Source organism: Numenius arquata, chromosome 7 (genome assembly GCF_964106895.1).
Source record: "Numenius arquata chromosome 7, bNumArq3.hap1.1, whole genome shotgun sequence".
NCBI classification, from domain to species: domain Eukaryota; kingdom Metazoa; phylum Chordata; class Aves; order Charadriiformes; family Scolopacidae; genus Numenius; species Numenius arquata.
Window position 1 is genome coordinate 47,205,385 of NC_133582.1, and position 27,928 is coordinate 47,233,312.

Here is a 27,928-nt window from a genome sequence, read left to right on the forward strand (position 1 = left end):
TCTTCCAGTCCTTAGGTACCTCTCCTGTTCTCCATGGCCATTCAAAGATGATGGAGAGTGGCTTCGCAATAACATCTGACAATTCCCTCAGCACTTGTGGGTACATCCCATCAGGGCCCATGGATTTGTGGGTGTCAAGTTTACTTAAATGATCTTTAACCTGATCTTCTGCGATCAAGGGGAGAGTCTTCCTCACTCCAGGCTCTCTCTCCTACCTCCAGGGTCTGGGGTTCTTGAGGGCTGATCTTAGCAGTAAAGACTGAAGCAAAGAAGGAATTCAGTAACTCTGCCTTCTCTGCATCCTCTGTCACCAGGGTACCCACCTCATTCAGCAGCAGGCCTAGTCTTCCTTTTACTACTGATGTACTTGAAGAAGCCATTCTTACTGTTCTTGACATCCCTTGCCAGGTTGAATTCCAAGCGGGCCTTAGCCTCCCTCATTGCCTCTCTGCATCCTCTGACAGTGCTCCTGTACTTCTCCCAAGCGGCCAGTCCTTTTTTCCACATTCTATAAACTTCCTTCTTCCATCTGAGTTATTCCAGAAGCTGCCTGCTCCTCCATGCAGGCTTCCTGCTTCCTTTGCCTGACTTCTTGCTCTTAGGGACGCAGATCTTTAATTAAAGTTCTTTAAGACTACTTTTTTCCTTTTTTTTTCACTACAAAAAAAATACTATGCTGATCATTTGTGTGGTTTTTCCCCTCTTAAATAATACATAATAATGCTCTAATTAGTGTGTTATTAAAGATAATAGACATAGCTGTCACAGGGAGTAAAGTAACAGAAAATCCTTACTATTGCTGGATTAAAGCAAACTCACCATTCCCCAAGAAGTGACACTTCTGCAGCACTAGCTCTTTTTAGGCAGCAAAGTTTGTCTAGGTGTTATGTCTAGTCTCTGTCAGCATGACAGGATTCTGGCAGTAGCATCTCAACAGAAGTAGTTTTTGGTGCTCTTTACATTTCTTAATGATAATTTGGAAAGTATAAGCTCCTCCAAGTTGTTCAAGACTTTGACTGGAAAACAGAAATGCATTTCCCAGTGTTGTATTAAAGGCAATGGCTTGTAGGAAACCCTTCCCAATAATTCTATTCTGTACTAGTTTTTCACAATGGAGAGGTACTCATTGGAGTACTCAATGGACTTTTTCTAATCTACTGACTTCTGCAAGCATGTTGTGGGACTAGTAGAGCTAGGAAAATTGTAGCCTAGATTTATTAGGCTCGGATTTGATTCTTATTCTCTGTTAACATGTTACTGAGTTGTTAGATGCATAGTTAGACTCTAGTCCTCAGAGGCTGTACAAGTAGGAGCAGTTTTTAGAGGGTTGTCTCAGAACAGTCATAAGAATACAATAATGGTGTATGTAATGACCAAAAAATTGGCATGGGATAACTGCCCATCATGTACTTAGCCAACTGTAAATACCTCTTGAAGTCTAGGAATTGGGAACAAATAGAAGAGAATGAGACTCTGGTGCTCTTTATGCCTTTAATTCTTTTGCTTTCTATATGAATTGTATTTCCTCTCTTCCCTTCTTTCAACAGTCACTTCTTCATCTGAGAAATACTATTTTCTTCTGCTAATCGCTTATCCCTTTAGAACAAGTGAAGATAGTAAAACAGTGCTAACAGAACTATGGAACCCAGTAAGTGGGCTAAGGGTGACTCCTGTGAGGAATGATGTCAAGGATGACCATAAAGTAAAGCCAGTAAGGTCAGAAAGTTTTAAAAAAAACAGTTTATGTACACATGCAGTGAAGCTCATTGGAAGCCTGGACATCATTCACAGAACTACTTCAATGAAATAAAATTTATGTTATAACGACTGGCAATGCTGCTTTAATAACAATTCTTGTTCTTCCTCTTTCATATATCAGTTTAATATATCTATTTGCAAAGTCCTGTTTCTTTTCTTCTTGCTTAGCTGATCCATGGCTAATCTTTTTAGGGTGGTGGTAGTTGGGTTGTCACAGTTTAAGACCAAATGACGATGTGGAGACTAAATTAACTCAGATACCAAAACACTTTAGTCACACGTGCATGGGATTTTGCAACTTCTCTGGTGGGAGATGCAATCTTCTCCAGAAGAAAAGTCATGAGAGTTAGTGTTGTGTTTCCAACTCTGCTGCATGTAATCCTGTTGCAGGATTAAGGGGTCCCTAGTGTTCTTTCCTCCTCTTATTTTGGATGCTGTGAGTTACAGGACTGGGCAGTAAAGAATATTTGATTCTCATTGGACCTGTTCAGGTTTACTCAGGGCCAAACTCTTGCCTATTGTCATCACTGGTGCATACATGTAAAAGAGTGATTTTACTGTAGTTATTCAGAACAGTATTCAGTGGTTTGGCTTCAAATGCTTAAGCACGAAATAGGTATTATAAATACTTAATCTGCGGATATGGGCGTCTTTTGTAATACACTGTTGTTTCCCTATTTTGGTATGTCATGCTTAGTAAATCACTGAAGTTTGAGTATGTGACAGTTTGTTAAGAAACTGTCACATAATCTGTTGAGTTTTTTCTGGTGAGAGGATAGCTTGATCTTAATACATCTGAAAACTTCACATTTAAATTACTTGACAAGTTTTGATTGTAATTTAAATCTCTGTCAGGTTTTGTTTATATCTCAAGAGTGACAGATTCGATGTATGAGGTTGATTGTTGGTGTGGTTCTTTTTTTTAGACACTATTTGATAATCAGATCAATGCTTCAAAAAAGGAAGACTCAGAAAGCATTAATAAAAATGACACTTCAAAGAAGATGTCTGTTGAGAGAGTTTATCAGAAAAAGACTCAGCTTGAGCACATCCTCCTCCGTCCAGATACCTACATTGGTTCAGTTGAACCATTAACTCAGGTAAGTGTCACTAAGTTTACAGTCTTAATAGTTTTTGTTGTTTTCACAGGGAAGTGACTATTCTGCTTAATAAATAGTCAAATCTCTACTTTTTTCAGTATTCTGAATTATCATGCTAAAAACTGTGGGTGTGTTTATGTATGCATGTGTATGAAGGAGTCAAGAGAAGACTTTTTAAAGCAGTGCTTCATTCACCTGAAAAAACATGCTCAGAAAATGTTCAGTCGAAACATAAACACACACCTGTCTGTGTAAATACATTGTTATGTGTGTATATGTGTGTGTTTACAAACATGCCTATATGCACACAGATATATATATATACATTTTTGTAAGTAGCATTTACTCTAGGTCCAAAAATGCTTTGGTCTGTTTGTTTAGTTAGAGAACAGAGTTTAAGCCTCCTGCTGGCACGTTTTTCAGCTGTTTCTATGAAGTTGCAAAATACTTCAAACTTCACTGTCTATATTGTTGGAGTTCCCCATCAAGCAGAAAATAATGGATTTTCATTATGGAAGTCTTTGTGGGTATATTTGTCATTTTTAACAGACTTCTGCTTCTGCATTTGTTTCATATGACAGCAGCAATCAGATTGGAAGAGTAAAGTTCTGAAGTAAACAGAACTTATAGAATGATAGACTGGATTACTAAGACAAGTAAATATTTTTTTTTTTGTTTGTTTACATGTAGTTAATGTGGGTTTATGATGAAGATGTAGGAATGAATTGCAGAGAAGTTACCTTTGTTCCAGGCTTGTACAAGATCTTTGATGAAATCCTTGGTAAGTGTTTTTTAGCAATAATACTGCTTTAGCATTGTGGAGTATGTACTTTTCTGAGAGCTCTCAAAGCACATTAATTTGTATCTAAGTTTAAATCACAGACTTTGAGTGCCACTAAACTGCAGTGCATGAAAATTCTAGTGCATTCCAGCACTACAGAACAGTTTGAAGAGGGAAGAGTGCTTTCAGTTGAACTTGTAAGACAGTGTAAATATTTGTTACTGAATGTCCAAACTAGGTCATTCTTTATGATTAATACTGTTGCAAGATTTTTAATCTGAAAAGTTGATCAAGGCCACAGTTTTAAGTAACGTTTGAAAGATTATTCTTCCGAAAGAAGACAACAGAAAGTGTTAACTTAAGTCATCATCTTGTGAATCATTAAAATTACTTCCTTCTGTACAGAATGATAGTGGTGGTGATGGTGATTCTTACATGGATCATTTCTGGACTTCAGACAGTTTTAAAATTAATAAGTATCATACTGCTATTTAAAAGCATGGTGACTGAGGCACAAACAAATGATTTTTAGAAAATTCTGTCTTAAGTCCCTGAGTCACTATGACTTTACTAGTTTATGATATTCTCTTGGTGACAGGCACACATTGAAGACTAACCAGCAGAAGAGGTGTGCAACATCTGAAGCGTGCTGTCTGCTGAACTGATATTTTGGGTTAATTGGCATGAATTTTTGGGCTAATCACTTTTTATGAAGTTATGTTGTAAAGATTGGTGGGATTACATGGTAAACTAAATTATGCTCTATTGAGGTCAATGCAAATTTTGGCATGACCTTCATTGGGTTCAGCACTTACCCACACCTCTATAATTATGCTTTACAGCTTGGCTGTCTTGGAGGCAATAAATACTATATCTTGTCTAGGTGGAAAAGAATGATTTTTTTATTTTTGTTTTTTTACTCATTACTGAGAAATATGGGAATGAAAATCTTTTGTCACTTCATTTTTGAGTGCCACTTTTATGGGCTCTTCATGGGAGGGAGTCACTTTGATTTTGTCCCATTAAAAAGGAAGATCATTATCATATCATTATCATAGTACTTTACAGCTTATTGCTTCTTTTTGTAGCCCTGATAAGTGCTCCACAGAGTGTGGTTTGAGAGCTAGGGGTCAGTGTAATAACATTATGAGAATTGGTCATTGTAACTCTGCATACTTTTTAATGAAACTGCACTTAATGATTTTAGCAAAAGCACCTCAAAGTATCTGATCTTATATTGAGATCCTTATAATCTGTTAAGATATTTTAATTTTAATGGATTTATATTCATATCCTTTGGTGGTTTTGGGTTTTGTTTTGGTCTGTTTCGTGGGTGATGAGACAAATGCTGAAAATGATTGTAATGTGTTTTTGCGGTTAATGGCCATAGTCACATTTCTGATTTCTGTTGTTTGTAGTAAATATACATTGGAGTGCAGTTAAATTAAATTCTGATCAAATGTTAACTTCCAGTTATGCTTCTTTTGGTTCTAAATTGGGTAAACTGTTTAGGAACTAACTTAAAACTGTTAGTTATAAGTCTCACAGGCTCTTTAGAGAGAACTTCTGCTGAAACCAAAACACTCCTTAGGGGATGTGACTTTTTCGGGATTGGGTTTCAGTGGGAAAAGGATGTGTCAACTGATCTGGTGATGCATATAATTTCCTATTTTTTTTAACATACATGGTGTAATATGTGTAATAAATATCCAGACACCAGAAGTGCAGCAGCAGAAGAATGAAGTGCTCCGTATGTTAAGAGCAGTTATGAGAACAAGCTCACAAAATACACTTCTATATTTATTTCTAAGATGACCTAACTGCTAGAATAGAGTCAGTAATTATAAGAAGGTTGAAAAACAACTTCTTGCAGATACTTGGTCATATTTACAGACCTCAGTCATAAGATACAGAATATACCAAAAGATACCAGATTAAGAAATACCTGGACCGTTGTAACTTGTGGTGGAATATGTATATAATCAGTTTTACAGATCAAGTAATTAATTATTGCTTCTAGAAAGTGTTGATTTGTGCTACTTTGTTTCATAGTAAATGCTGCTGACAATAAGCAGAGGGACAAGAATATGACTTGTATTAAAATATCCATTGATCCGTAAGTAAAAGCATATTTTCATTTACTTTCCCTGCCAGTGCTACTGTAGTTCAGATTTGTACAAATAGTTTTACTGAGTGAAATTGGATTTATTAAAAACAAAATAATATTTTTGGAATTATTTCCATTAGCTTAATATTTTAAGATGAAAAAGTGAATGAAAAGTGGTTAACAGTAAATACTACCATTCTGAATTCATAATAATTTGCTTTCTTAAACTACTCGTTAATGTTTAACTGATTGAAACTTAAACCCAGAATATGTAAAATTCATTATTAGATGAAAGCTTGGCAGTACATAACTATAACCAGCCAGGTTACTCATAAATACCAACCTTGAGGTTTTGTAACATTTTTGTACCTCTTGAACTTCTGTGTTAACTCCCTTAGTGTTAGGATAAGGTTATGTTTGAATTAGTCAGCTGTATCACACTGAAACTGCAGATTGCAAATATGTCATTACTACTTTTTTTCAAAATTGAATACTTAATGAGATATTTCCTAATGAGAAGTATTGTAGTTAAACAGATGTTGATTGGGTTCCTTTAGTAGTACCCATTCAGTGAATAATAAATATTTTAGAGACATAATTTTCACAAGTAATCCTTAGGATAAATATGCTGAGAAGTAATTTTTCTGCAAATTTTCAGTGCACTATCAGTTTCTGTTGACCAAATTGTTCTTATCATGGAGTGGGAGGGAAACGGTAGTGTAAATCTGCCTGACCTGTCATGATTTTGAACTCTCTAATACTCTGAAATAAAAATTCTGTATGAGAGCTGCAAATATTAACGATACCAGATGTTGATGGATTTTGGCATTGATACATAAAGTAAGTTCCAATGTTTACAATAACTGGGAAATAACAGTTTTAAACAGATGATAACTTGGCTCTGTCTAGGTGGACTTCAATGAAACCTAAAAAGCTACATCTCTAACTTAAGTATAATTCTATCACTTAACTTCAGGATTCTGTTGCAGATCATGTTGGTAGGGAAAGCTCTTCAAACAAATTCTTAGGGGTTATTTTTGTGATATGATATACTATCATGTATGGGCACTTATGCTCCTTCTTCTAAGTCATCTAGTAAGCACAAAGAAGTGGTTTTTTGTAATTAAGCTGTGAATAAATGTGGTAAGAATATGGCCTTTTATTGTATTTTATGTAGTTAAACAGGTAAAATGTGTGCAGGAGTCTGTCTTAAAGATTACATTAATTGGCTTAATGTCTTCACTATTTTATAGGGAATCAAACATTATCAGCATATGGAATAACGGAAAGGGTATACCAGTTGTGGAACACAAAGTAGAAAAAGTATACGTACCTGCTTTAATCTTTGGGCAGCTGCTAACATCCAGCAACTATGATGATGATGAGAAAAAAGTTACAGGCAAGACTATTTAACATCCTTTGTTTTATTTAATTAAGATATTGTTTGCTTTTCTGTGTGTTTTCTCTTACTTCTTCTATTCCGTTTCATAACAGATGATCACTTAGTCACCATTCCTATAGCACTCTGTTACAGTAAAATGACTTAAAGAAAAAAATCTTAGTTTTTCTTTTTTAATATCAATGTTTACAGAGAACTTTACTTTTACATCTTTAATATCAGCGCTTATTATTCAGTAACAAGCAGTATTTCATATTTGAATGCACTTATGCAATCATTTAAAAATTTGTGCTTTAAAAATCAAGGGGAAAAACTAAATTTAATAGATTGGGATATGATTTATTATCATAAATGTGAAGTAACCCTAATTTAGGTCATAAATGAACGTTAGTTCTGTTCTATCGTACCCCATATGTTTTGCCCATATTATGATGTGCAGTTGCTGAATGATTTGGATCTGATGATGACCTAGTTTTCAGCTGGATCAGCGTGTTGAGGTCACTTGCCTTTCAGTAAGCAACTGGTACATTAACATAAGGGAAGCAATGGGAGCATCCTGGCCTTGGGGGGAGGAGCAAACTGCTTGGTTTTGAGGCAGAAGCAGTTGCACGAGATTGGAGGTAGTGTGAAACTCCATCTCTGACATCCTTTGATACCTGTTGACATGTGGCCCAACTTTTGTCTCATATAGGAACATTTTACTTCATTAGCATACTTTCTATATATCATAAATATGGTTCTCCTGTAAAAAACTTAATATATGTTGTTTTTTCAGGTGGACGCAATGGCTATGGTGCAAAACTTTGTAACATATTTAGTACAAAGTTTACAGTTGAAACTGCTTGCAAGGAATACAAACACAGCTTTAAGCAGGTATAGAAATTATCTCAACTTTTTTTCGTTGTCTTTGCTGTAATTATAAATTTAAAATTTAACACATTTTCTATATTTCATTAATATTTCATGAAATGAATCTTTTAACATTCAAATGGATGTGTAGAGTTTGCAGAGTAGGTAGTTCAGTTAGTAAAACTGGTACTTCTGTGTATTAGAATTTGGGTTTTTTTGGTAAGTAACATTTTTGTTGAGGGTATTAAGTGACTGAAAATTATAAACAAATTTCTTCTGTTAAAACTAAAGTATATTCATGTGCATGTGAAAAGTAATATATTCAATTGAAACATTTTGTAATTGCTGTTACACAATTTGCCAAAAAATATTTCTTTTTATATGTGCAAACATAGGAACGATTATCCTAGATAAGTGTTAGGAAAAAGATTTTTTTAGTGTTTATATCATGAATTTCATTAGGCTAGCTGGACTTCGGTGCAAACCTCCCTCCCTCCCCATTTGAAACCATTGCTCATTGTTACGATTATTAACACACAGACCAAGGATTCAATGTAATTTGATCTACTGTATATAGCTTTGAGATGGCCACCTTTCTAAAAGAACTTTGTTAGAGTATTAGATACCAAAGTTCCTTGTCTTTGGAGTCTTTCCCAGTTGGTGGCTTCCTTTTTTTTCTGGACAAGTAATTTGTTTTGGGTTGTGCTGTCATGTCACTAAACAAACAAAACATTTCAGTGGTTTTACCTCTCTCTTTAAACATGTAATATTTTCTGCTGATTGCCAAAAAGCAAGTTAATATTGGTTTGAGTGTACTTTTTGAAAATGGCATGCTTTATGACTTCGATAAAGTGCTTATGTTTTCCAGTATTCTCAAAAATGTGAAAATTTAATGCAACTGAACTTTGATAGATGCTGTGAGTAGATGTTCTGCTTGCTCTTATAAATGTGCCCGTGTTCTTAAACGGGGAACAATACCAACACTCCTGAGTCAAGTCTGAGCAAGTTGGTTTGTCAAGAAGCATGCTTTCGTACACTGAACAGCCACAAAGATGCTATCTCAGAGATTACTGAGTCTCTGCACAGGGACTAATAAGCCTCTCTATAGAAATGTGTGGTAGATTGGAAGCATTAAACTGATGGCAATAAGGACTGTTTAGCTAGCGCACTTGTATCTAATTTACTCAGTTCAGTGGTGGACTCTATTTGCATTAGAATCATGTCCATCAATGTAATGATACCTGCATGTTTACAGAAACCACAAATCTGCTGTCACCAATGCTTGTGCATATTAAGCAATTAATTTTTTAAAGCAATTAATTTTTTGCATAGTGTTTCACCAGAGGAAACTTCTAAAAGAAGTCTGTGAGCTTTTTGTTGGGTAGCCTTTGCAATCCTAGCATAGCTGGAAAATGGAACAAAGGAGGAAGATAACATGTGTTGTAAACTAACATCTGCAATGTTTTGTTTCCAAAGACTTGGATGAACAATATGATGAAGACCTCTGAACCCAAGATTAAGCATTTCGATGGCGATGACTACACATGCATTACATTCCAGCCAGATCTATCTAAATTTAAAATGGAAAAACTTGATAAGGATATTGTGGCCCTCATGACAAGAAGAGCATATGATTTGGCTGGGTCATGCAAAGGAGTCAAAGTCATGTTGAATGGGAAGAAATTACCTGTAAGAGCCTCATTTAAAATATTTTAAGTGTACTGAGTATTTTTTGCAAAGAATAGTAATTGTTATCTGCATTACTCATAGGTAAATGGATTTCGCAGTTACGTAGATCTTTACGTAAAAGACAAGCTGGATGAAACTGGAGTTGCGCTCAAAGTTATTCATGAAGTCGTGAATGAACGATGGGATGTGTGCCTCACTTTAAGTGAAAAAGGGTTTCAGCAAATCAGCTTTGTAAATAGTATAGCTACCACAAAGGTGAGTAGTTTTATTAAATGATAAAAAATGTAAATGATAAAAATGTGTGCTGAGGTTATGCCTGTCAGATATTTGATAAAAAAATACATCTGGGTTACTAAAAATAAGTAGGTGAGATAATCCTTTGCATGAGAGGATCTGGCAGAGCAATTGAATGCAATCAAAATACACTCATAGGAGTATTTCCGAATATGCACTAGTTTTTAAAACACTAGTAGTCATTTTCAGTGATACTGATGTCTTGTGAGCATACGTGGTATTGATTAAATATGAAATGATTGGAACAATTTTATTCCTTCCTTTTTAACACATTATAATGAAATAATTCTGAAATTAAGGTTAAAAAAAATGTACAAACCCCTTTAAAGCCTGTAGTAGCATGGTTTGGAGATCAAAAATGGCTTTTGGTGTTCATGAAAAATGGCTTTCCTTATATTGCTTTATGATGTATAAAACCGGCCTGAAATGTGACTAATTTTCTTTTATTTATGTTTCTATATAAGAGGATCTAGGTGTTCTCTTACTTATTAGTAACTATAGTAGTGGTGAAATGCTATCATATAAAACTTCAGTTACGATGAAGCAGTGCTATGCTACTACAATCTTTGTGCTTCTCAGATTGCTGGGGTGGTCAGACACCAAGGCAATCACCTGAAAACAATTAGCGTAACTGTCATTTATGCCAGTGTGGTATGACCCAGGTTTAGGGATCTGGGATCCACCATGGTGAAGGAAAGTCTTTGTCATTTCTGCTCCTTACAAATTGCACCAGATGAGTGATACAATAACAATCAAGCAATTCTAATAATTGGTGAGGCTGTTTTTAGGGAATCTTAACCATGAGCTTCCCCAAAAGATGAGAAAGATAAGAATTTGTAACCAGACACTTAAAAACCCCTCCTCGCTCAGATCTTTTCTAAAAAAGTCAAACAGAAGAAATTTCTAATGGTAGCACAAGCGTTTCATAAGCATCAGTGGTTACAGTAAGTCGGGTTCCTAGTCTAGGCAGGTGCCCCGAAGTACCAGTGTTAATCTAAGTGGTAGGTGATGTGTAGCCAGCATTTTGATGGTATATGATTTTTACTACATAACTTCTTCCAGTGTCATTTTCAGTGTAGCTGAACCAGAGTTCAGTGGGAAGAGGGATTGTTTATTTCATTGTAGAATATTCAGTTTCCAAGCATGCATTTTAATTCAATGTTTATCTGATACTTGTCAAAACTAGGGATAACAAACACATCTGGTAGTCGAAAGTTAAAACTTAGTTTTCATTCAGGCCTTTTTATGCAACATAAAGAAGAAAAATAGCATGACCTTAAAGATGTATACAATACCTTTATGAGGAAGCTGGCAACGTAGAGAAACTTTTTCTTATCAGGTTAAGAACATGCATTTGAAAAAATGAATACTTAATGACTCCTAAGTTAAATATATTGCATACACTTACTCAAAAGATTTTGAATTTGACACTTTTGGATCAATTTTCACCCATCATGCAGTTACACATACATTGTTATCATATATTCTTTAAGAAAATTCTTAGAAAAAGTACTGTGTATTCTTCAAAGGTAAGTGTTGTAATTTCTAGTTTTTCCCACTCTCCCGATCCATGCCTTATGTGTGTGACTGGATGTGGAATGTTCGGGGCCGGTGAACCACCTCACCAGCAATTGATGTGCAACTACCCACTGATGAGACATAATGGCTAGTAACTAACTGCGTCAACTGCCTGTCCCCTTATCTGCTAACAGGTGAGGAGCTCATTTCAGCTGTTTTTTGGTTATTTATCGCTGTTTGCTGAAAGCTTTTCATTTCTGTTTCTGGATAGATTTGACCCAGTCGTAACTTCCCTTCCACTTTTTTTAAACTTGCTTTAAATTCCAAACAAGTTTTTTTTAGGTTGATGGGGGGTCTTTTTTGAGCGGTGTGTAGAAAGTCAGGTAGTATGTTGAGGCACAGCTCCCTTGTTTTGTTCTTATAAATTTGTTACCTTGGACAGGTCCTCATTTGTTCACAATTTTGCCAGAGTAGACCACCAGAGATTTTGACTTCAGGCTCTGAGGCAGCATTTGGAAGAATGTTTGTAGCTATTATGGTTGTGCAGATAACCTTTAGTGAGACTTGTATATAAACTGATTAAACATGGTCTTCTCAAAGTTCTGAATTTCTAATAATAGCTGTAGCAGAAATTGTAGTAGAAACGTTAGTTAATAACAGAGCAATATAATGATATTTTTAATAGGGTAGCACTGCTAATTGTAATACTAATAATCATTTTAGCAGAAATTCTCAGCTAATACAGATGCAGTGTCAGATAGTAGACTTGGGTGCATTGAGCATCCCAACCTATTAAAATTTGCTGGAGTTCAACAAGAAATTCAGGACCATTCCAGAGCTTGATGTTTTCAGATTTATTTTAATAAAATAAATATAATAGAAAACAAATGCAAAACAAAATAGGATTTTATTTGTATAGCTAATTCAATGAAAACTTCAAATTTATAATTAGCTTCTGAATTTGTTTGCCATATGAACCATTTATCTGTCCATAGAATTTAAATATGGCTTACCTCAGAATTAATTGAGGCTGTTGGCTATTGATAACGGTATGAATACAATGTATATAGGAGCCAGTCGGAGCTTAGTTTTTAAGATTTTAGTCGTTACTATTTTATTAGATGTCTTTGCATCCTGAAGTTTGCAAGACTGGGAATCAATCATAATGATTACCTTCTGGGAAAAGAAGGTTATGCAGTTTTAGTGCTCTTTCTCATAATACAGTAGTCATAATAATTGTTGACAGCCCTCTAGATTTAGAGGGTATTTTTCTTTTTTCTGTCTTGTGTTAAAATGTGCTGACAGTTGGGGCAGTTATAGGCTGTTATGCTTCTATAGTGGGTAAATGTGCCACCTACTGGTGAGATGGTTGAAAGGTTCTTTGAGCTCTGAACATCCCTCACTCAATGCTACACATTAGGAATGGACTCAGGCATGGGGAACTGTTATAACTAATATCTTCTAAGAACAAGAATTACTGGTAAGTAGCTAATTTTTAATATCTCAGATGTTAGTTTTAGCAAAATGTTTGAAGACCTTAAATTTTAAAGTAAAAAATTGCTAAAATTGTTAATGCAAAAATATACTGAGATATCCCCATAAGCTTAAGTTTTCAGTAATGTGATGAGTAAAAGTAATGCATTTTAAAATTGCCATTCCAGTGTGCAATGTTTTTGAATAATGTAATTTGATATATTCCTGTAGTAGCTTTTCTTTGCAATTTGGAAATGGATTTAATTTTCTTTAAAGTGGCAGGGTGACGATGTATCAACTTTCACTTGAACTCTCCCTGTGCTGAAACTCTGTCATCCATATGTGACTGTTGTGTTTTAATTTTGGTGGGTTTTGTTTTGGGCTTTTTTTGTTTCTGTTTTTGTTGTGTTTTTAAGAGGACATTCCATGAAAAAATAGTTGTATCTGTGGTGTTTCTAAAAATACTAGTGGTTTTTGTTGTTTAGTAGGTGACTCTAGAGACTGACAGAAACCACAGATGGTTTCTTTGAAGTGCAAGTACTGGTTTGATTATGACTAATAATATTTACCATCTTAAGCCATTTTTTTTACTTCCTCTCTCTCTTTTTTTTTTTTTAATCTCTATTTTCTACATGAAGTTGAGAACACAGCTACTATCTCCTATCGATTCAACCACTTTACGTCTTCTTCGGCCTTTTCAGATGCATACTCTCCCTTAAAATGTAGAATCCTAACTTTTGGCTTTTGCTTGCTCGTTTGTTCTTTATTTCCCTCTGTCTTTTTGGCTGCTGTTTTTTCTTGGTTTTGTTGTTTCTATTTCTTATTTCTTACCTGTTCTATACTTCCTCATACCTATCAAAAGTTTTTCTCCTCAGTTCTGTTTTTATAGCAGCTTTAAAGAAGGAGGGTTTTTTTTGTTTGTTCCCTCGTGATGAATATCTCTATAGATGTGTCCTAATGCAGATTGCTCTGAACAGGAACCGTTATTTAGCGTATATTTTTGTAAAGGCACTAATTGATATTAAGCAAAGGTGACCTGTTTGTAAAATACAGAGAAAAGCCCAGACAGAGTTAAATCTGGACAGGGACGTCAAGGGCAACAAGAAAAGCTTCTACAGGTTACATCAGTGTTAAAAGGAAGACTAGGGGAAATATGGGCCCTCTCTGGAAGGAAACAGGAGACCTTGTTACCTGGGATATGGAGAAGGCTTAGGTACTCAACAACTTTTTTGCCTCAGTCTTTACTGGCAAGTGCTCTAGCCACACTGCCCAAATCACGGAAGGCAAAGGCAGGGACTGGGAGAATGAGGTATTGCCCGTTGTAGAAGATCAGGTTAGAGACCATCTGAGGAACCTGAAGATGCATATGAGACCTGATGAGATACATCCATGGGTCCTGAGGGAGCTGGCGGATGAAGTTTCTAAGCCACTATCCATCATATTTGAGAAGTTGTGGCAGTCTGGTGAAGTTCCTGCCGACTGGAAAACCCCCGTTTTTAAAAAGGAAAAAAAAGAAGACCCGGGGAACTACAGGCCAGTCAGTCTCACCTCTGTGCTTGGGAAGATCATGGAGCAGATCCTCCTGGAAACTCTGCTAAGGCACGTGGGAAATAAGGAGGTGATCAGTGACAGCCAACATGGCTTCACTAAAGGCAAATTATGCCTGACAAATTTGATGACCTCTACGACAGGGTTACAGGTTACGACATTGGTGGATAAGGGAAGAGCAACTGACATCTTCTACCTGGACTTTTACAAAGAATTTGACACTGTCCCGCATTACATCCTTGTCTCTAGATTGGAGAGACATGGGTTTGACAGATGGATCACTTGGTGGATAAGGAATTGGCTGCATGGCAAGCAGTGATGAGTGGCGTTCCTCAGGGGTCGGTATTGGGACTGGTGCTGTTTAACATCTTTGGTGCGGTCCGTGGCTTGATGCCCAAGTGGTGAGCAGTGACGAGTGGCATCCCTTGGGGGTTGATATTGGGACCGGTGCTGTTTAACGTCTTTGTTGGTGACATGGAAAGTGGGACTGAGTGCACCATCAGCAAGTTTGCTGATGACACCAAGCTGTGTGGAGTGGTCGACATGATGGCGGGAAGGGATGCCATCCAGAGGGACCTGGACAGGCTTGAGAGGTGGGCCTCTGTGAACCTCATGAAGTTCAACAATGCCAAGTGCAAGGTCCTGCATGTGGGTCATGGCAATCCCAAATACAGTCTAGGTGGAGAATGGATTGAGAGCAGACCTGAGGAGAAGGACTTGGGGGATGTTGGTTGAAGTTCAACATGACCTGGCAATGTACGCTTGCAGCCCAGAAAGCCAACCGCATTCTCGGCTTCATTGAAAGAAGTGTGGCCAGCAGGTTGATGGAGGGGATTGTCCCCCTCTCCACTTTGCACTCGTGAGACCCCACCTGTAGTACTGCATCCACCTCTGGGGCCCCCAACATAGGAAGGACATGGACCTGTTGGAGCAAGTCCAGAGGACGGCCATGAAGATGATCAGAGGCTGGAGCACCTCTGCTATGAAGACAGGCTGAGAGAGTTGGGGTTGTTCAGCCTGGAGAAGGCTCTGGGGAGACCTTATGGCAACCTTCTAGTACCTAGGGCCTACAGGAGAGATGGGGAGGGACTCTATTAGGGAGTGTAGTGGTAGGATGAAGGGTAACAGTTCTAAACTGAAAGAGGGGAAATTTGGAGTAGGTATTAGAAAGAAATTCTTTACAATGAGGGTGATGAGACACAGGGAAATGTTGCCCAGAGAAGATGTGGATGCCCCATCCCTGGAAGTGTTCAAGACCAGGCTGGATGGGGCTTTGGGCAGCCTAGTCTAGTGGGAGGTGTCCGGACCCCTGGCAAGGGTGGTTGGAACTCGATGATTTTTAAGGTCCCTTCCAACTCTAACCATTCTATGTTTCTAAGAAAATGTTGAGTGTTGAGTTAGGTATGTTGTAATTGTACAGGATATGCCTACATCACTTGATTCTTTGTTACAAGATAATAGATTTTAGTCAGAGAATTATGAACTTTCTGTAACAGCCACTAAAATTTAACATTTTATTACTGTTTGTACCATTTTGACTATAAATTAAAAAGAAGGCATTTGAATAATCAAAAATGTAGACAGCTTTCAGATATCTAGGGCTTTAGGACCATTTGTATTTTTGACATCTTTCCAAAGGAAGCTTGCTATTTTATCTGTAAGGGAATTTGTGTCACCTTGGACTTGTAAATATTTAAATGTATTTATCACCATTGGATCAGGCAGTTTAAGTAGTCACTGTTTCATAGAATTAAAGACTACAGGATACATACCTTCAAATACTGGTTCTTCCTAATCTGGAATATTTTATTTGTGATACAAATTTGTGCTATTTTAATCTTTACTAGTGGTTCTGATTCAGATTACTTCTGCATTGTAGAATATACCCCATAACTGTTAGGTTTCTTTTACACACGTAAATCAGTAGTCATTGTTCAGACGTAGTAGAACTATAATAGACTTTTTTTTCCCCAGAAAGCTTATACGAAATGCTTTTATTTTCCAAGCAATTTATTCTCAAAATTACTTGTCTTCTAGCGGTATATTTTGGGTTTGGTTTTTTTTTTTTTTGTTTGTTGTTTGTTTGTTTGTTTGTTTGTTTTTTGTAGCTAGTTTAAAGTTTAAGTCCAAAGAGAATTGTAGCTAGAAATGTGATAGAAGCTTCGGGGCACCTTCTGAAGGTACTCAAATGCTCAGTGCTTCCCTATTTAGACTGAATTTCATCAATCGTAAAATCACTATTTAAACATTGAAAATAATCTGTATTTTCATCACCTTCCCCTATTGCAAAGCATCAGTGGCTTCAAAAAGATAACTTCTCTGATGTATTACTTCCAAAGTACCTAAATATGTATTTCTTCCTCAGGGTCTGTTGTGCTAGAGATCATAGTTGGGAGCTGAATACAGTACTTCCACCAAAAGTTTTCTTGCAATAATGACCTCACTCAAAATACCCAGTTGAAAAGGCCTTAAGCGAGGATAATCAGTAGTCAGTCCCCCTTTTTTCTAGGATAAAGGGAAGAATTGTAATAGGCACTGTGAATGTTTTACTTTCAGCTGTTATGAGCAACAGAGGAAGAAAATCCTATGTATTCTTTTATTTTCTTTTTTTTTTTTTCAGTGTGATGATGTGAGAAATTGCTTATAAGCCTTTTTTTTCTTTTTCTTCTTCTGCATTTGGGCAGTAACTGTAAGGGAGTCCAGCTGACTGCTCGTTTGATACAAGACAGCTGGCAACACGATTATGTAGCCGCAGGTTATTGCCCTGTGGTCTCCTAAGGGGTCGGTTTGTCAGCTTATGGTTAAACTGCATGCTCTGTTTAGCATCATTTAGGCTCATCATTTAGCCTCTGATGAGTTTTATGGAGAACTGCTCATCTCCTTGAGTTTTATCTTGCTCTGTTCTGTTAGAGTTTTCTGGATCTTGTGGTTGTCTATTTACAGTTTACTCCCCATTTACCCTTGCATCAGCCCTAGGCTAGCAGAGAATGCTAATGACATTTATTCAAAGAGTTCTGTAAATACAGCTAAGAAAAGGTGAGATGACTTTGGGAAGGAGTGGGCATGGATGCTGTACATATGAGGGTGAGCTCTTGAACATGTTCTTATGAAACAAATGGGGAAAGTTTAATTTGATGAATGAATGTGTGATGGTTTTAGTCCAAGGTTATTTATGTGCCTGTTAAAAAGATACCTCTTTACAGCCATGTGGTGTTGCAGGTACCGTCCCAGTGCTACATAATAGTGTTCAGATCTGCCATACTCTTAAGGTTTTGTATCGTGTTACAAGATGTAAGCAGCTACATTTGAAGTCCGCCACTGTGCAGTGAATGAAAGGTCTCCTGCTTCTTCTGTTCTGTGTAACATCCGTCATCCTTACTTGTACAAGGACTGAATGACATGAAAGAGAAACTTTAAAATAAATTTTCCTTTGTTATGCTGCAACTAAATGTGCATGGATTTCCAAATTTAAGTATGACTACAGGAAATTTGTTGAAATGGCTGAAAGCTATTAGGAAATTCAGTGGTTTTTTTTTTTTTTTCTCTTCCCTCATTAAGGGTGGTAGGCATGTTGATTACGTGGTGGATCAGGTTGTGGGCAAACTGATAGAAGTGGTGAAAAAGAAGAATAAAGCTGGAGTTTCAGTGAAACCATTTCAGGCAAGTAATCTTATACGAAAATGTTGAAAAAGAGGAATGTGGTAATTTTGTTGAGTAAATTGGTTTCTGTGTTTTCAACAGGTGAAGAATCATATATGGGTTTTTGTTAATTGCTTGATTGAAAACCCATCATTTGATTCCCAGACAAAGGAAAACATGACATTGCAGGCTAAAAGTTTTGGGTCCAAGTGCCAGCTATCTGAGAAATTTTTTAAAGCAGTAAGTAAAGCATATTTCTTTTTTTCTGTGAAGCAGAAATTGACATACTGGATCAATTTTGATTTACAGTGTTTCTAATATTACCAGAGGTTAACATTGATCTCCAGAGGTGTTAAATGTGCAGCAGAATCTCTAACCAATGAGTGCTCTATTATGGGGAATAATGAAAAGCCAAAGGTCACAGTATTTTGCTCCACTTCTATTTTCTTTTGACCTGAAACCAAACAGATTAAAACCAAACTAAAGCAGTTTTAGGTTAGAAAATATGCTATATGTTTGTTTTGCTGCAGATGTGTTTCTTAAAGTGTTACCAGTTTAAGATAACAGTTTCTCAAGTGGTTGATACAGAGCCTTATTCTTAAATACTTTTGATTGTCTTTCAGCCATTTTTAGTCATTTCCAAAGAAACTTTAAATGGTCATAAATATCCTCTAAGGTTACTTTTTGCTGTCAAAGTCCAGGAAGCACATGCTTAGTACCTAAAATGTCTGAGCACATCAACCACACAGCATAAGACAACTTCTTATTAGGTCTCAGTCCTTTTTCCCTCCTTTCACCAATTATGCAAGGGGTAGAAAAGAAGCTGTGGGAGTGTTGTGTTTTGTATTTGTATGCACAAAATTCTAAACAGTAAGGTATGTCTTAATTCCTTGACCTTTTATGTGTTGCAGTTTTTAAAATTTAGAGGGCTTTGAGAAACAGCATTAGGTCAGTAACTTAAAATTGAGATATAAGAGTCTGCTCTGTGAAACTATTTTTCTCACAATATTGATCTGTTACTTATAGGCCTCTAACTGTGGTATCATAGAAAGTATTTTGAACTGGGTCAAATTTAAGGCACAAACTCAGCTGAACAAAAAATGTTCATCGGTGAAACACAGTAAAATCAAGGGCATTCCGAAACTGGATGATGCTAATGATGCTGGTAAGAGCACTTATTTTTATTGTCTTTAATGTTCCATAGATTTTTCACAGACATCAGCATTTTAAACCTGACCTTATTTCTCATCCTTACATACAATTTTTAATAAAAATCTTTCTAGATTTCTAAACTTTCTAGAGCTAGAATTAAAACACGATGGTGAGTTTGGTATTAGGAACACCATCCTCTCCAGGGCAGAGAATTAATAACGCTGAACAAAAGTGGCAGTCTAGTTCCATATTGAAAAGGTGTGTATTTTCTAATTGTGGTTTCCAGCTAAATAGTGTTACCAATGTTCTATTTTGGAGGTGACGAGTCTTCTTGACCTTTCTAATATGAAAAGATCAGAATCTTTATAGGGTCACAATCTATAGGAAGTAGATGACATAGTGTGCAGACCTGAGGGAATGGTTCAAGATGCTTTTTTCATGAGACTTTAAATGGCATTAGGTTCCTGTCTGGGAATATAGGGCAAACTGGCAATCTCTGCTGGCTTTCTTCCTAGCACAGATAGGAATCAGGATCAGCTGGCCATCTTTGACCAATAGCAATGGGATGGGAGTTATCCTTGAACTATTTGAGGAGCACATATGACTAAAGAGCTTGAAATGTTGCCAGTCTGTGTTAATGTTAGTTGATTTTTAATACATCCTTACATTAAGCAAAGATAGAAAAATTACAATGAAGTACATGGATTGATTAAGTAGCATTTAAGACCGGTAAAGAAGCTTTTTTTTTGAGTTCCAGTGTTCAAAACAAACGTGACTTTATGAGATGATGAGTTCTGTTTAATTTTTCTTCCTTTCTTTTTGATTTCTTGGGCTCAGGTTATTATTTTTTTAAATTGAGTTTTCTTCAGTATTTTATTACTTTTCCAGTTATTCAGATGTCATAGTTTGCCTCAAAAGTTGATAATCATGTCTCCTTTAACTAGTGTTTTGCTTGTGGAATTTGTATTCCTTAGTCAGATGCATGTTCTATTTTCTCTATGCCTAGAAGATCGTGTGCTTAAAGAAATGCTGTGTTTTTATGGATGTCAGGCCTAGTGCTCATAAATAACATCATGACTGACTTTGGATACAATTTCTTACGTAGTTTTTTTTAATCTCTGCTTTGGAGACCAGGCTTCAAAATCACTTACTGTTTTTTTCACTGTGGGTGAGGGGAAGGAAAAAACTCTAACAGGGGAGCTAGTAAGTTATTACATTGCCTTTCACTCTGAAACTTTCTCAACTAAAGTGGGATGTAGGATTCATTTTGGTTCAACACAGATGCTTAAAAGTTTTGCATGGCTTGGATCCCTGTTACCCAGGTATTTCTCTGCTGCCTAGTTATTCTTGTGTGGGGAGCGGGAGCTCTACATCCCCCAATGAGGCTTACCCACGTATTGGTTTATTGAAGGTCTGGAACATGCTAGATTACTCACACTGAAGGCATTGCACATTTGGGATGGTCAGGCAGGAAGACAGAGAGGCATTCAGTTTCTGAATAAATGTGTGTTGCCCTATTCACACTTGATCTGAATTTCAGAAGTGTTATATGTACTGGCAGAGATGTTTTAAATTGGAGGATCACAAGTAATATATTTTGTAAAAGGTTCTTTAGTCCTTTCTTTTTAAAGACTGAAGGTGCCACGTGGATCATCTGTTTGCTCTTGAAAATCAATAGGATTTTTTTTGTTCTTTTTTTGTTCTTTTGCACAAGAACTAAGCTAATACTATAATCAGGATCTCTGACCTCGATAAAAAGCTACTTTCATTGAGAAAGGGAAGGCAGAATATGATACAGAAGAGTGAGTTCTTTAGTGTGGCTGAATGTGTGCTGGTTGCTCTACTCTTGAGAAATTGTCTCAATGAACTTTAGTTGGTGACTGCACCTGACTGAAATCTTGATGTGTCTTACCGTAAGTGGAAAAGGAAGTTCTGGTGCCACAGAAATTCTTTAATGAGTACACAGACAAAACACTGTAGAACTATCAGTCATTCTTTCTGTCTTTGGGATCTTAATAGAAACGATTGGGGATTCTCAGGGTCAGGTGAAGTAAGGACTGTACGTGCTCTTTCTGTGTGTCAGAGATGATGATCACTACTTCTAGGTCCAAAAAATTCAATTCTTTGCTATATGAATGTTTTCTATGAATGTGCACATGACTATACATATCGTGAAGAGTTACACAGTTACAAATAGTCTTTTCAAAAGAATTTCAGACCTCTCCATAAGCTGGAGAAAAGGTTTAACTGATGCGTGAAGATACAGTTTCAGGAAGATTGCTTCAGGACATTCATACACGTGACACAGAGGTTATGTGTAATCTGGCAGCAAAACACAGTAGTCTTAATTGATGTAGTTGTATTTCAGGACAAGTAAATATTTGTAAGGATCGCAGGAGTTATACTTTCATAAGCACCTCAAATTAGATGAGGGAGCAGGGTTGGCTTTGGTTTCTAATAGCAGGTGCTAGTAGTTGTTGAATTGAAGCAGTCCATTGTAGCTGGGAAAAAACAGTGTCTGGCCAAAGACCCCTCTGGCTTTAATTCTTCTTGTGGTTTTTAGAATTTATTTTTACTTCAAGGGTGAATTTGTAGCTGAGTTCCAGCATCCACAGGTTTCTTGAGTGCCAGGTACCACTGAATTTTTGAATTGATACTGGTTAATACTTGAGAATAGGAAATAGATATATCTGTATAGTGATGTACTTGCTGCAGATTTCCTCCCCCACTGAAAAGAATGAGTCCTGTACCTGGTCTTTCTTGCTTTCTTGAGGTCTTGATGAGGTATACTTAGGTAGATGGCTTGTTGGAGGAGAAGAGGGAGAAATGAAAGAAAAAATAAAGAACCAAGAATAGGAATATAGGATTGTAAGGAGTAGCTAGATTACTAAATCTGATGAAGCATAAAAGCATTCTTTGAATGTGCCAGTTCATGTAGTTTTCTCTTTGAGTTCTTTAGAGCTGTGTTCAGGAAAATACCTAGCATATAGCAATTAATTTCATGGAAATGGAAATGCAAATGTTTGCATCCATTCCAGAAGAAAGTGCTTCTGAGTGATGCTCGGATGTGTTTTCTGCAGTTCATTTAGAAAAAAAGAAAAGAAGGCTCTCATATATTCTAAAACAGCAGACTAGTATTTTTCTTGGTATTTGGATTCCACCTTGCTGATAGCATGGTAGCTATTGACACATTTTGATACAGTGGGAATAGCTGCCTAATTTACATTATATTAAGCCATATGTCTGATGAAGAAGATTAAAGATTTGAATATAAATTCTGTGTAATAGGAAGTGCAGAGTTGTTTTAACCTACCAGGTAAAGACAAATCAAAGCACCTATTTTAAATGCCAATATATTCAAAACGATCTTAGTAGGTGAGTCTCAACCAGCTTGAAGTTTTTTGCAGTCTTTCCTATCAGTTGGCCTTGACTAACAAAACTGCTTAATGAGCATTTGCACCCTTGGAAATGGGTGGGTTCCTTTTTTTGAACTTGCTTTTTATTTAGAACATCAATTATTCCAATTGCAATGAACAGAATATACATGTCATACCAGCTTTGAGCACACTGGACACAGAGCCACTGAAATGTCTTGTAGAATCAAGATTGCACTATTAGTAAAGATTTGTTTCTTCTGTTTGAGAAATTTTGGAGAATATATAATAAGTGCAAATGTTCTGGTCTTTTGAGCTTTTCTGTCAAGTCTTTCTTTTCAGTTGCCTGACTTCAGCTGATAGACAATAAAAAAAGAAACCCCAAAAAATGCAATTTAATAAATTACTTCTGAAAATATACTGTGAGGAGAGGGGAAGTACAGAATGGGAAATAACTCCTGTATATAACTCAGACATACATAATGTATGTGTGTAAGAAATTTACAGGTAGAAAAATGAAATGGTAAAGGTACAGAAGCAATCTGTCTTTTTCTTTTTTTTTTTGTGTGCAGGTGTGTAGGGACCATAGTAATCCATAGTGTATTGCTAAGGGCAATGATACTTGTTCTTCTTGTGTAGTTATAGTATGGAGGGCCAGCCCTTAAAATAGAAATTCAGCCTATTTAAATTATCTGATGTAGAGTAGGAAGAATATTTAATTGTATTTCTGTTATATGAGTTTAAAAGTTATGCTTTCTGATTTTTTGCCTTGCTTCTACTTCTTCCTGGACTGCAGGTGGCAAACATTCCTTGGACTGCACGTTAATATTAACAGAAGGGGACTCTGCCAAATCTTTAGCTGTCTCTGGCTTAGGTGTTATTGGTAGAGACAGATACGGAGTATTCCCACTCAGAGGCAAAATTCTCAATGTTCGAGAAGCTTCTCACAAACAGGTAAGTAGTCTTGTCATCTCCTTTTATCTGAAAAATGGATGTCTTCTGTTTATTTTCAATGTCTAGGGTTACATCTTCATATTTTAATTTTTACTTTTTCATGAAAATCTTGTGGCTGGGGTTTCATAAAGTAGCAGCTATAAAGCCTGGGATAAGCCTGGAAATATTAAGTGTAGTAGTACAGTACCGCAATGATAAAGTTCATTCCTTCAGAAGTGCAAGGAAATTCTGCTAGGACTCATATTAACATTTTACGTGAATACTTAAAAAAACCTAAAAAGTTAGATTCTCTGTGTTGCCATGTGATTTCATTGACTCCCAGTGTGAGGCAGTAGAAGCAGCATTATCCCATCACATTACTTCTGCTGCCCTCCGTACTTTGTCTATAATAAGAGTTGTGTTGCAGATGCCCATAGAAATAGTGGAAAGAGAGGGCAACTTTGTGAGATGACTTCTTGTTACATGCACTTTTCTCCCTGCCTACTGGACCCGAAGAGCTCTGGCTGTAGAGGAGAAAAGGAGTCATGCAGACTTGAGAATTTGCGTGTACAGAAGAAATATTTACAAGTGTGAAGGTTGCAGGGGGGCTGGAAGTAAAAAGGTTATGAAGTTGAGGTAGGGGTGCATTGAAAAAGTAGCTATAAAGCCTACGTAAAAAATATTGGGATATTTCTGAATATCTGCTTTTTTACACTGACTGCAATGATAACTTTTTTTATACAGATTATGGAAAATGCAGAAATCAACAACATCATCAAAATAGTTGGACTACAATACAAGAAAAGCTATGAAGATCCAGAATCTCTGAAAAGTTTGAGATACGGAAAAATTATGATCATGACAGATCAGGTTAGTCTGAAATTCGCAGGTTTTAATATACAGAGCTTGTTAAAAAGTGTTTTGCTGCAATTTGGTAGGTTACTTTTTTGTGCATTATAACCTGCCTCTGTGTTACGACAATATGGATGTATTCAGAGGGAATCCCTAATGTATAAGGGTTCTTTATGGGAATAATTTATCTATATGTTGTTTTGGTTACTCCAAATGAACAACTGAGCTTTGCTGCACTGTAGCAGAGATGCCAAAGTAGTAATAAAAATTGTGTATAAACAAGAATGCTTTTGATAAGTCAAAAATATGTTGAAAGTAAGAACAAAATGAAACAGTAGATGAGGTAGTAATGCTAGAAAGTCTGGGAAAGGCAAGAACGCAGGCAATTATTTTTAGATAATCTCATGAAGTGTATGTCTGTTGTTCAGAATTTAGAAGTCTAGGAATCCTATGCTTTGGATATTTATGAAGCTCTGTTATTTCTTTCCCTGAGAGGTTTAACTATCAAGCATCTTAACACCAATGAGAACTGTGGGCCAGACTTGGCTTTCTTCCACAAAGATTCAGCTCCATGGTGTCTGGGAGAGCTGTCTGTCTCAGAGAAAACATGCCAAAGGCAAGGAAACCTTTGAGCTGCAACTGTGCACTTGGCTTGGAAGAGCTTATTATTAGCTCAGGGATAGTGCCATTCACAGTTGGCTATTTTATACCCAGGTCCAGTTTGCAATCCAAATTAAAAGTAACTGTTCCCTTCTATGTTTTGTGTCAACAGATGTTGTTTTGATGAGTCCAGGCCAGCAAGTGGGTTTTTTGGTGGTTTTGGGGGATCTGACGTTTTATAAGACTGCCTCATGTTTTCATGTTCTGATTTAGGATCAGGATGGATCTCACATAAAAGGCTTGTTGATCAATTTTATTCATCACAATTGGCCGTCACTGTTGAAACATGGTTTTCTTGAGGAATTCATCACTCCTATTGTAAAGGTATGGGTTGTATTAATGAGATTTTATTTATTACTTAAAGTGGAACAGAAAAGTTGATTAGGTTTTTTTTTTGTTTGTTTTTTAAAGGCAAGCAAAAATAAGCAAGAACTTTCATTCTATAGTATTCCTGAATTTGATGAGTGGAAGAAACATATGGAGAACCATAAAGCATGGAAGATAAAATACTACAAAGGTTTGTTTAAAAAGAAATAAGTGAACCTCATGGATCTAAAAATGCATAATAAGTGGGCGCTATAAATTTTTATTTGTAGCTGTTTTCATGGTAGTATCTTCTGTAATGATTTTATAATTATATTCCCAGTAAAATAAAAGAGGTAAAATAATAGAATTTAAATTTTCAGTATGGAGTAACTATTTCTTTTTATTGTACAGGTTTGGGTACCAGCACTGCTAAAGAAGCAAAAGAATATTTTGCTGACATGGAAAGACATCGGATCTTATTTCGATATGCTGGTCCTGAAGATGATGCTGCCATTACACTGGTAAGAACTTACAGAAGTTCTATATGATTCATTTTAGTTTCCATTTTTTACTGAAAATGGTACTTGAGGAAGTTCTAACAGGGGTGAGTGGGGTTTTTTTTTGGAGTTACTGAAAAAAATACTTTTGGAAAAGAAAGAAGCTTTTGGCAAAGATTTTGAAATTTGGAATAAGGGCTTTATCCACACTACAGAGTCAGCTCTACCTTCTGCTGAGTATCTTTGATCAATTTTGTGTGGTGTGGATATCAAGAGACATTACGTTTAGAGTTGCTTTTAAAGGCAGAACACTCAAAAGAGTACTCTGAGTAAGGCAATAGAGCCTAAACAAATCATGTTTTACATCTACTTAGGGATCTGAATTTTTTTTCTGAGCAAATAAGATCAGATAAATATTATTTATTCATTGAAGATATATCAGTGTGGCATACTTGCATTCATGCACTTGTTCTCCATATTTGAATTCAAAATGATGCAAAACAGGGTGATATCACTTAGTCTGTTTCTCAGAGAGTTAAGTTCTAAGGTTTACTATTTATTATGTAAAACTATGGTCTTCAAGGAAATGAAACTACTCATAGAGCTCTTTTGGAGTGCTCCAGTTAGAGTCCTTTAAAAAAGATAGTGCTGATAACTTTTTTTACAGGAGTGTCATTGAAATCAGGACATAATGGAGTCTTTATATGTTATTCCCTGAGAAAAAAGGCAGAACTTCAACAACTCACAAAATTTTCCGAAAGTAGTTGAAATTTTGCTTAAACCACACACTCAGTTTTTATGTATTCTTCTCTTAGTCTTCTGGAGAAGCAGCTCACTGGAGGGGAACTCTGTTTCTGTAACAGGACAAAGTCTTTTTGTAGTGATTATTAGTTGCTTTAAACTGATGCCTTGTCATCATGAAGACTAAGGCCTTCAGTCAGCCAGCCTAAACTCTGGCTTAGCCTTTTCATGCAGTGTCAATTTTGTCAAGCTGTCGATTTTCTTAAGAAGACTAGGGACAAGCACTCAGGAACAGCTACTAATTAGTGGCTTTCTGGGGCTGACAAAGCAAACAGGGCATGAAGAGGACAAGAAGAGGGGGGTATTTTTCCTAGTACCTTCAGTTAATTTTCTTGATGACAGCTTGTTATAGTTCAGTCTAAATGATGAACTCAGCCTTAAAATTATTTGGAGAAAGATCCCAACACCTTTTTACTTGTGTATCAAAGGACAACTTTGATGTTAAGAGAGGAATATGAATGATAAGATTTGTCTAAAGGTGTACCAATTTTCGGGAAAGTAATATAAATTTAAAATATGATCAGTGAGAGATCTGTCAGTTCCAAAACCCTTGTGTCCGAAAGGTAATGTGCTTGTACTGCTGCTTAAATGTAAACATTAGTTACATGGATTATTTTGTCCAAATATATATTATTGAATACTTGATCAGATAGTGTAGTACACTTAACATTCTGTCTAAAGTAACATACATTTACACAAACATATATATGCCGATAATTTAGTGTACTTGGAATCTTTTCAGGCCTTCAGTAAGAAGAAGATTGATGACCGAAAAGAATGGTTAACAAACTTCATGGAGGACAGGCGACAGCGTCGGCTACATGGCCTTCCTGAGGTCAGTCCTAAATAATAGTAATAAATCTGGTCAGTGGGATTTAAATGTCATGTAGTTTTTATATTGAATGAATAATGTATGTGGTTTTTTTCAGCAATTTTTATATGGCACAGCAACAAAACATTTGACTTACAATGACTTCATTAACAAGGAGTTGATCCTTTTCTCAAATTCAGACAATGAGAGATCTATCCCTTCCCTTGTTGATGGTAAGCTGATAATTCATTATGATTTGTTGGAACATTCCTCTTTATTCTTAGTTTTAAGACCTGTGATTTGTATTGGAAATCAATGCATTCAAGTAGAGAATATAAGAACTTTTATATTTTTGTTTGTTATCATTTTATGCTAAGGAATTGCCAT

General features: G+C 36.3%; 1 protein-coding gene across 1 annotated transcript in view; it reads left to right on the forward strand.

Moving 5' to 3' along the window:
- The window catches only part of TOP2B (DNA topoisomerase II beta), a 65,143-nt gene that overhangs the window by 15,153 nt on the left and 22,062 nt on the right, over window positions 1-27,928 (forward strand). The window contains exons 2-18 of the mRNA XM_074150884.1: window positions 2,685-2,858; window positions 3,549-3,639; window positions 5,692-5,755; window positions 7,000-7,145; window positions 7,921-8,018; window positions 9,471-9,683; window positions 9,765-9,938; window positions 18,075-18,176; window positions 18,258-18,395; window positions 19,182-19,320; window positions 23,478-23,635; window positions 24,359-24,484; window positions 25,340-25,450; window positions 25,538-25,643; window positions 25,844-25,953; window positions 27,473-27,565; window positions 27,660-27,774. Of these exons, the coding sequence (XP_074006985.1) occupies window positions 2,685-2,858; window positions 3,549-3,639; window positions 5,692-5,755; window positions 7,000-7,145; window positions 7,921-8,018; window positions 9,471-9,683; window positions 9,765-9,938; window positions 18,075-18,176; window positions 18,258-18,395; window positions 19,182-19,320; window positions 23,478-23,635; window positions 24,359-24,484; window positions 25,340-25,450; window positions 25,538-25,643; window positions 25,844-25,953; window positions 27,473-27,565; window positions 27,660-27,774 (2,158 nt within the window). The remainder of the gene's footprint in view (window positions 1-2,684; window positions 2,859-3,548; window positions 3,640-5,691; window positions 5,756-6,999; window positions 7,146-7,920; window positions 8,019-9,470; window positions 9,684-9,764; window positions 9,939-18,074; window positions 18,177-18,257; window positions 18,396-19,181; window positions 19,321-23,477; window positions 23,636-24,358; window positions 24,485-25,339; window positions 25,451-25,537; window positions 25,644-25,843; window positions 25,954-27,472; window positions 27,566-27,659; window positions 27,775-27,928) is intronic.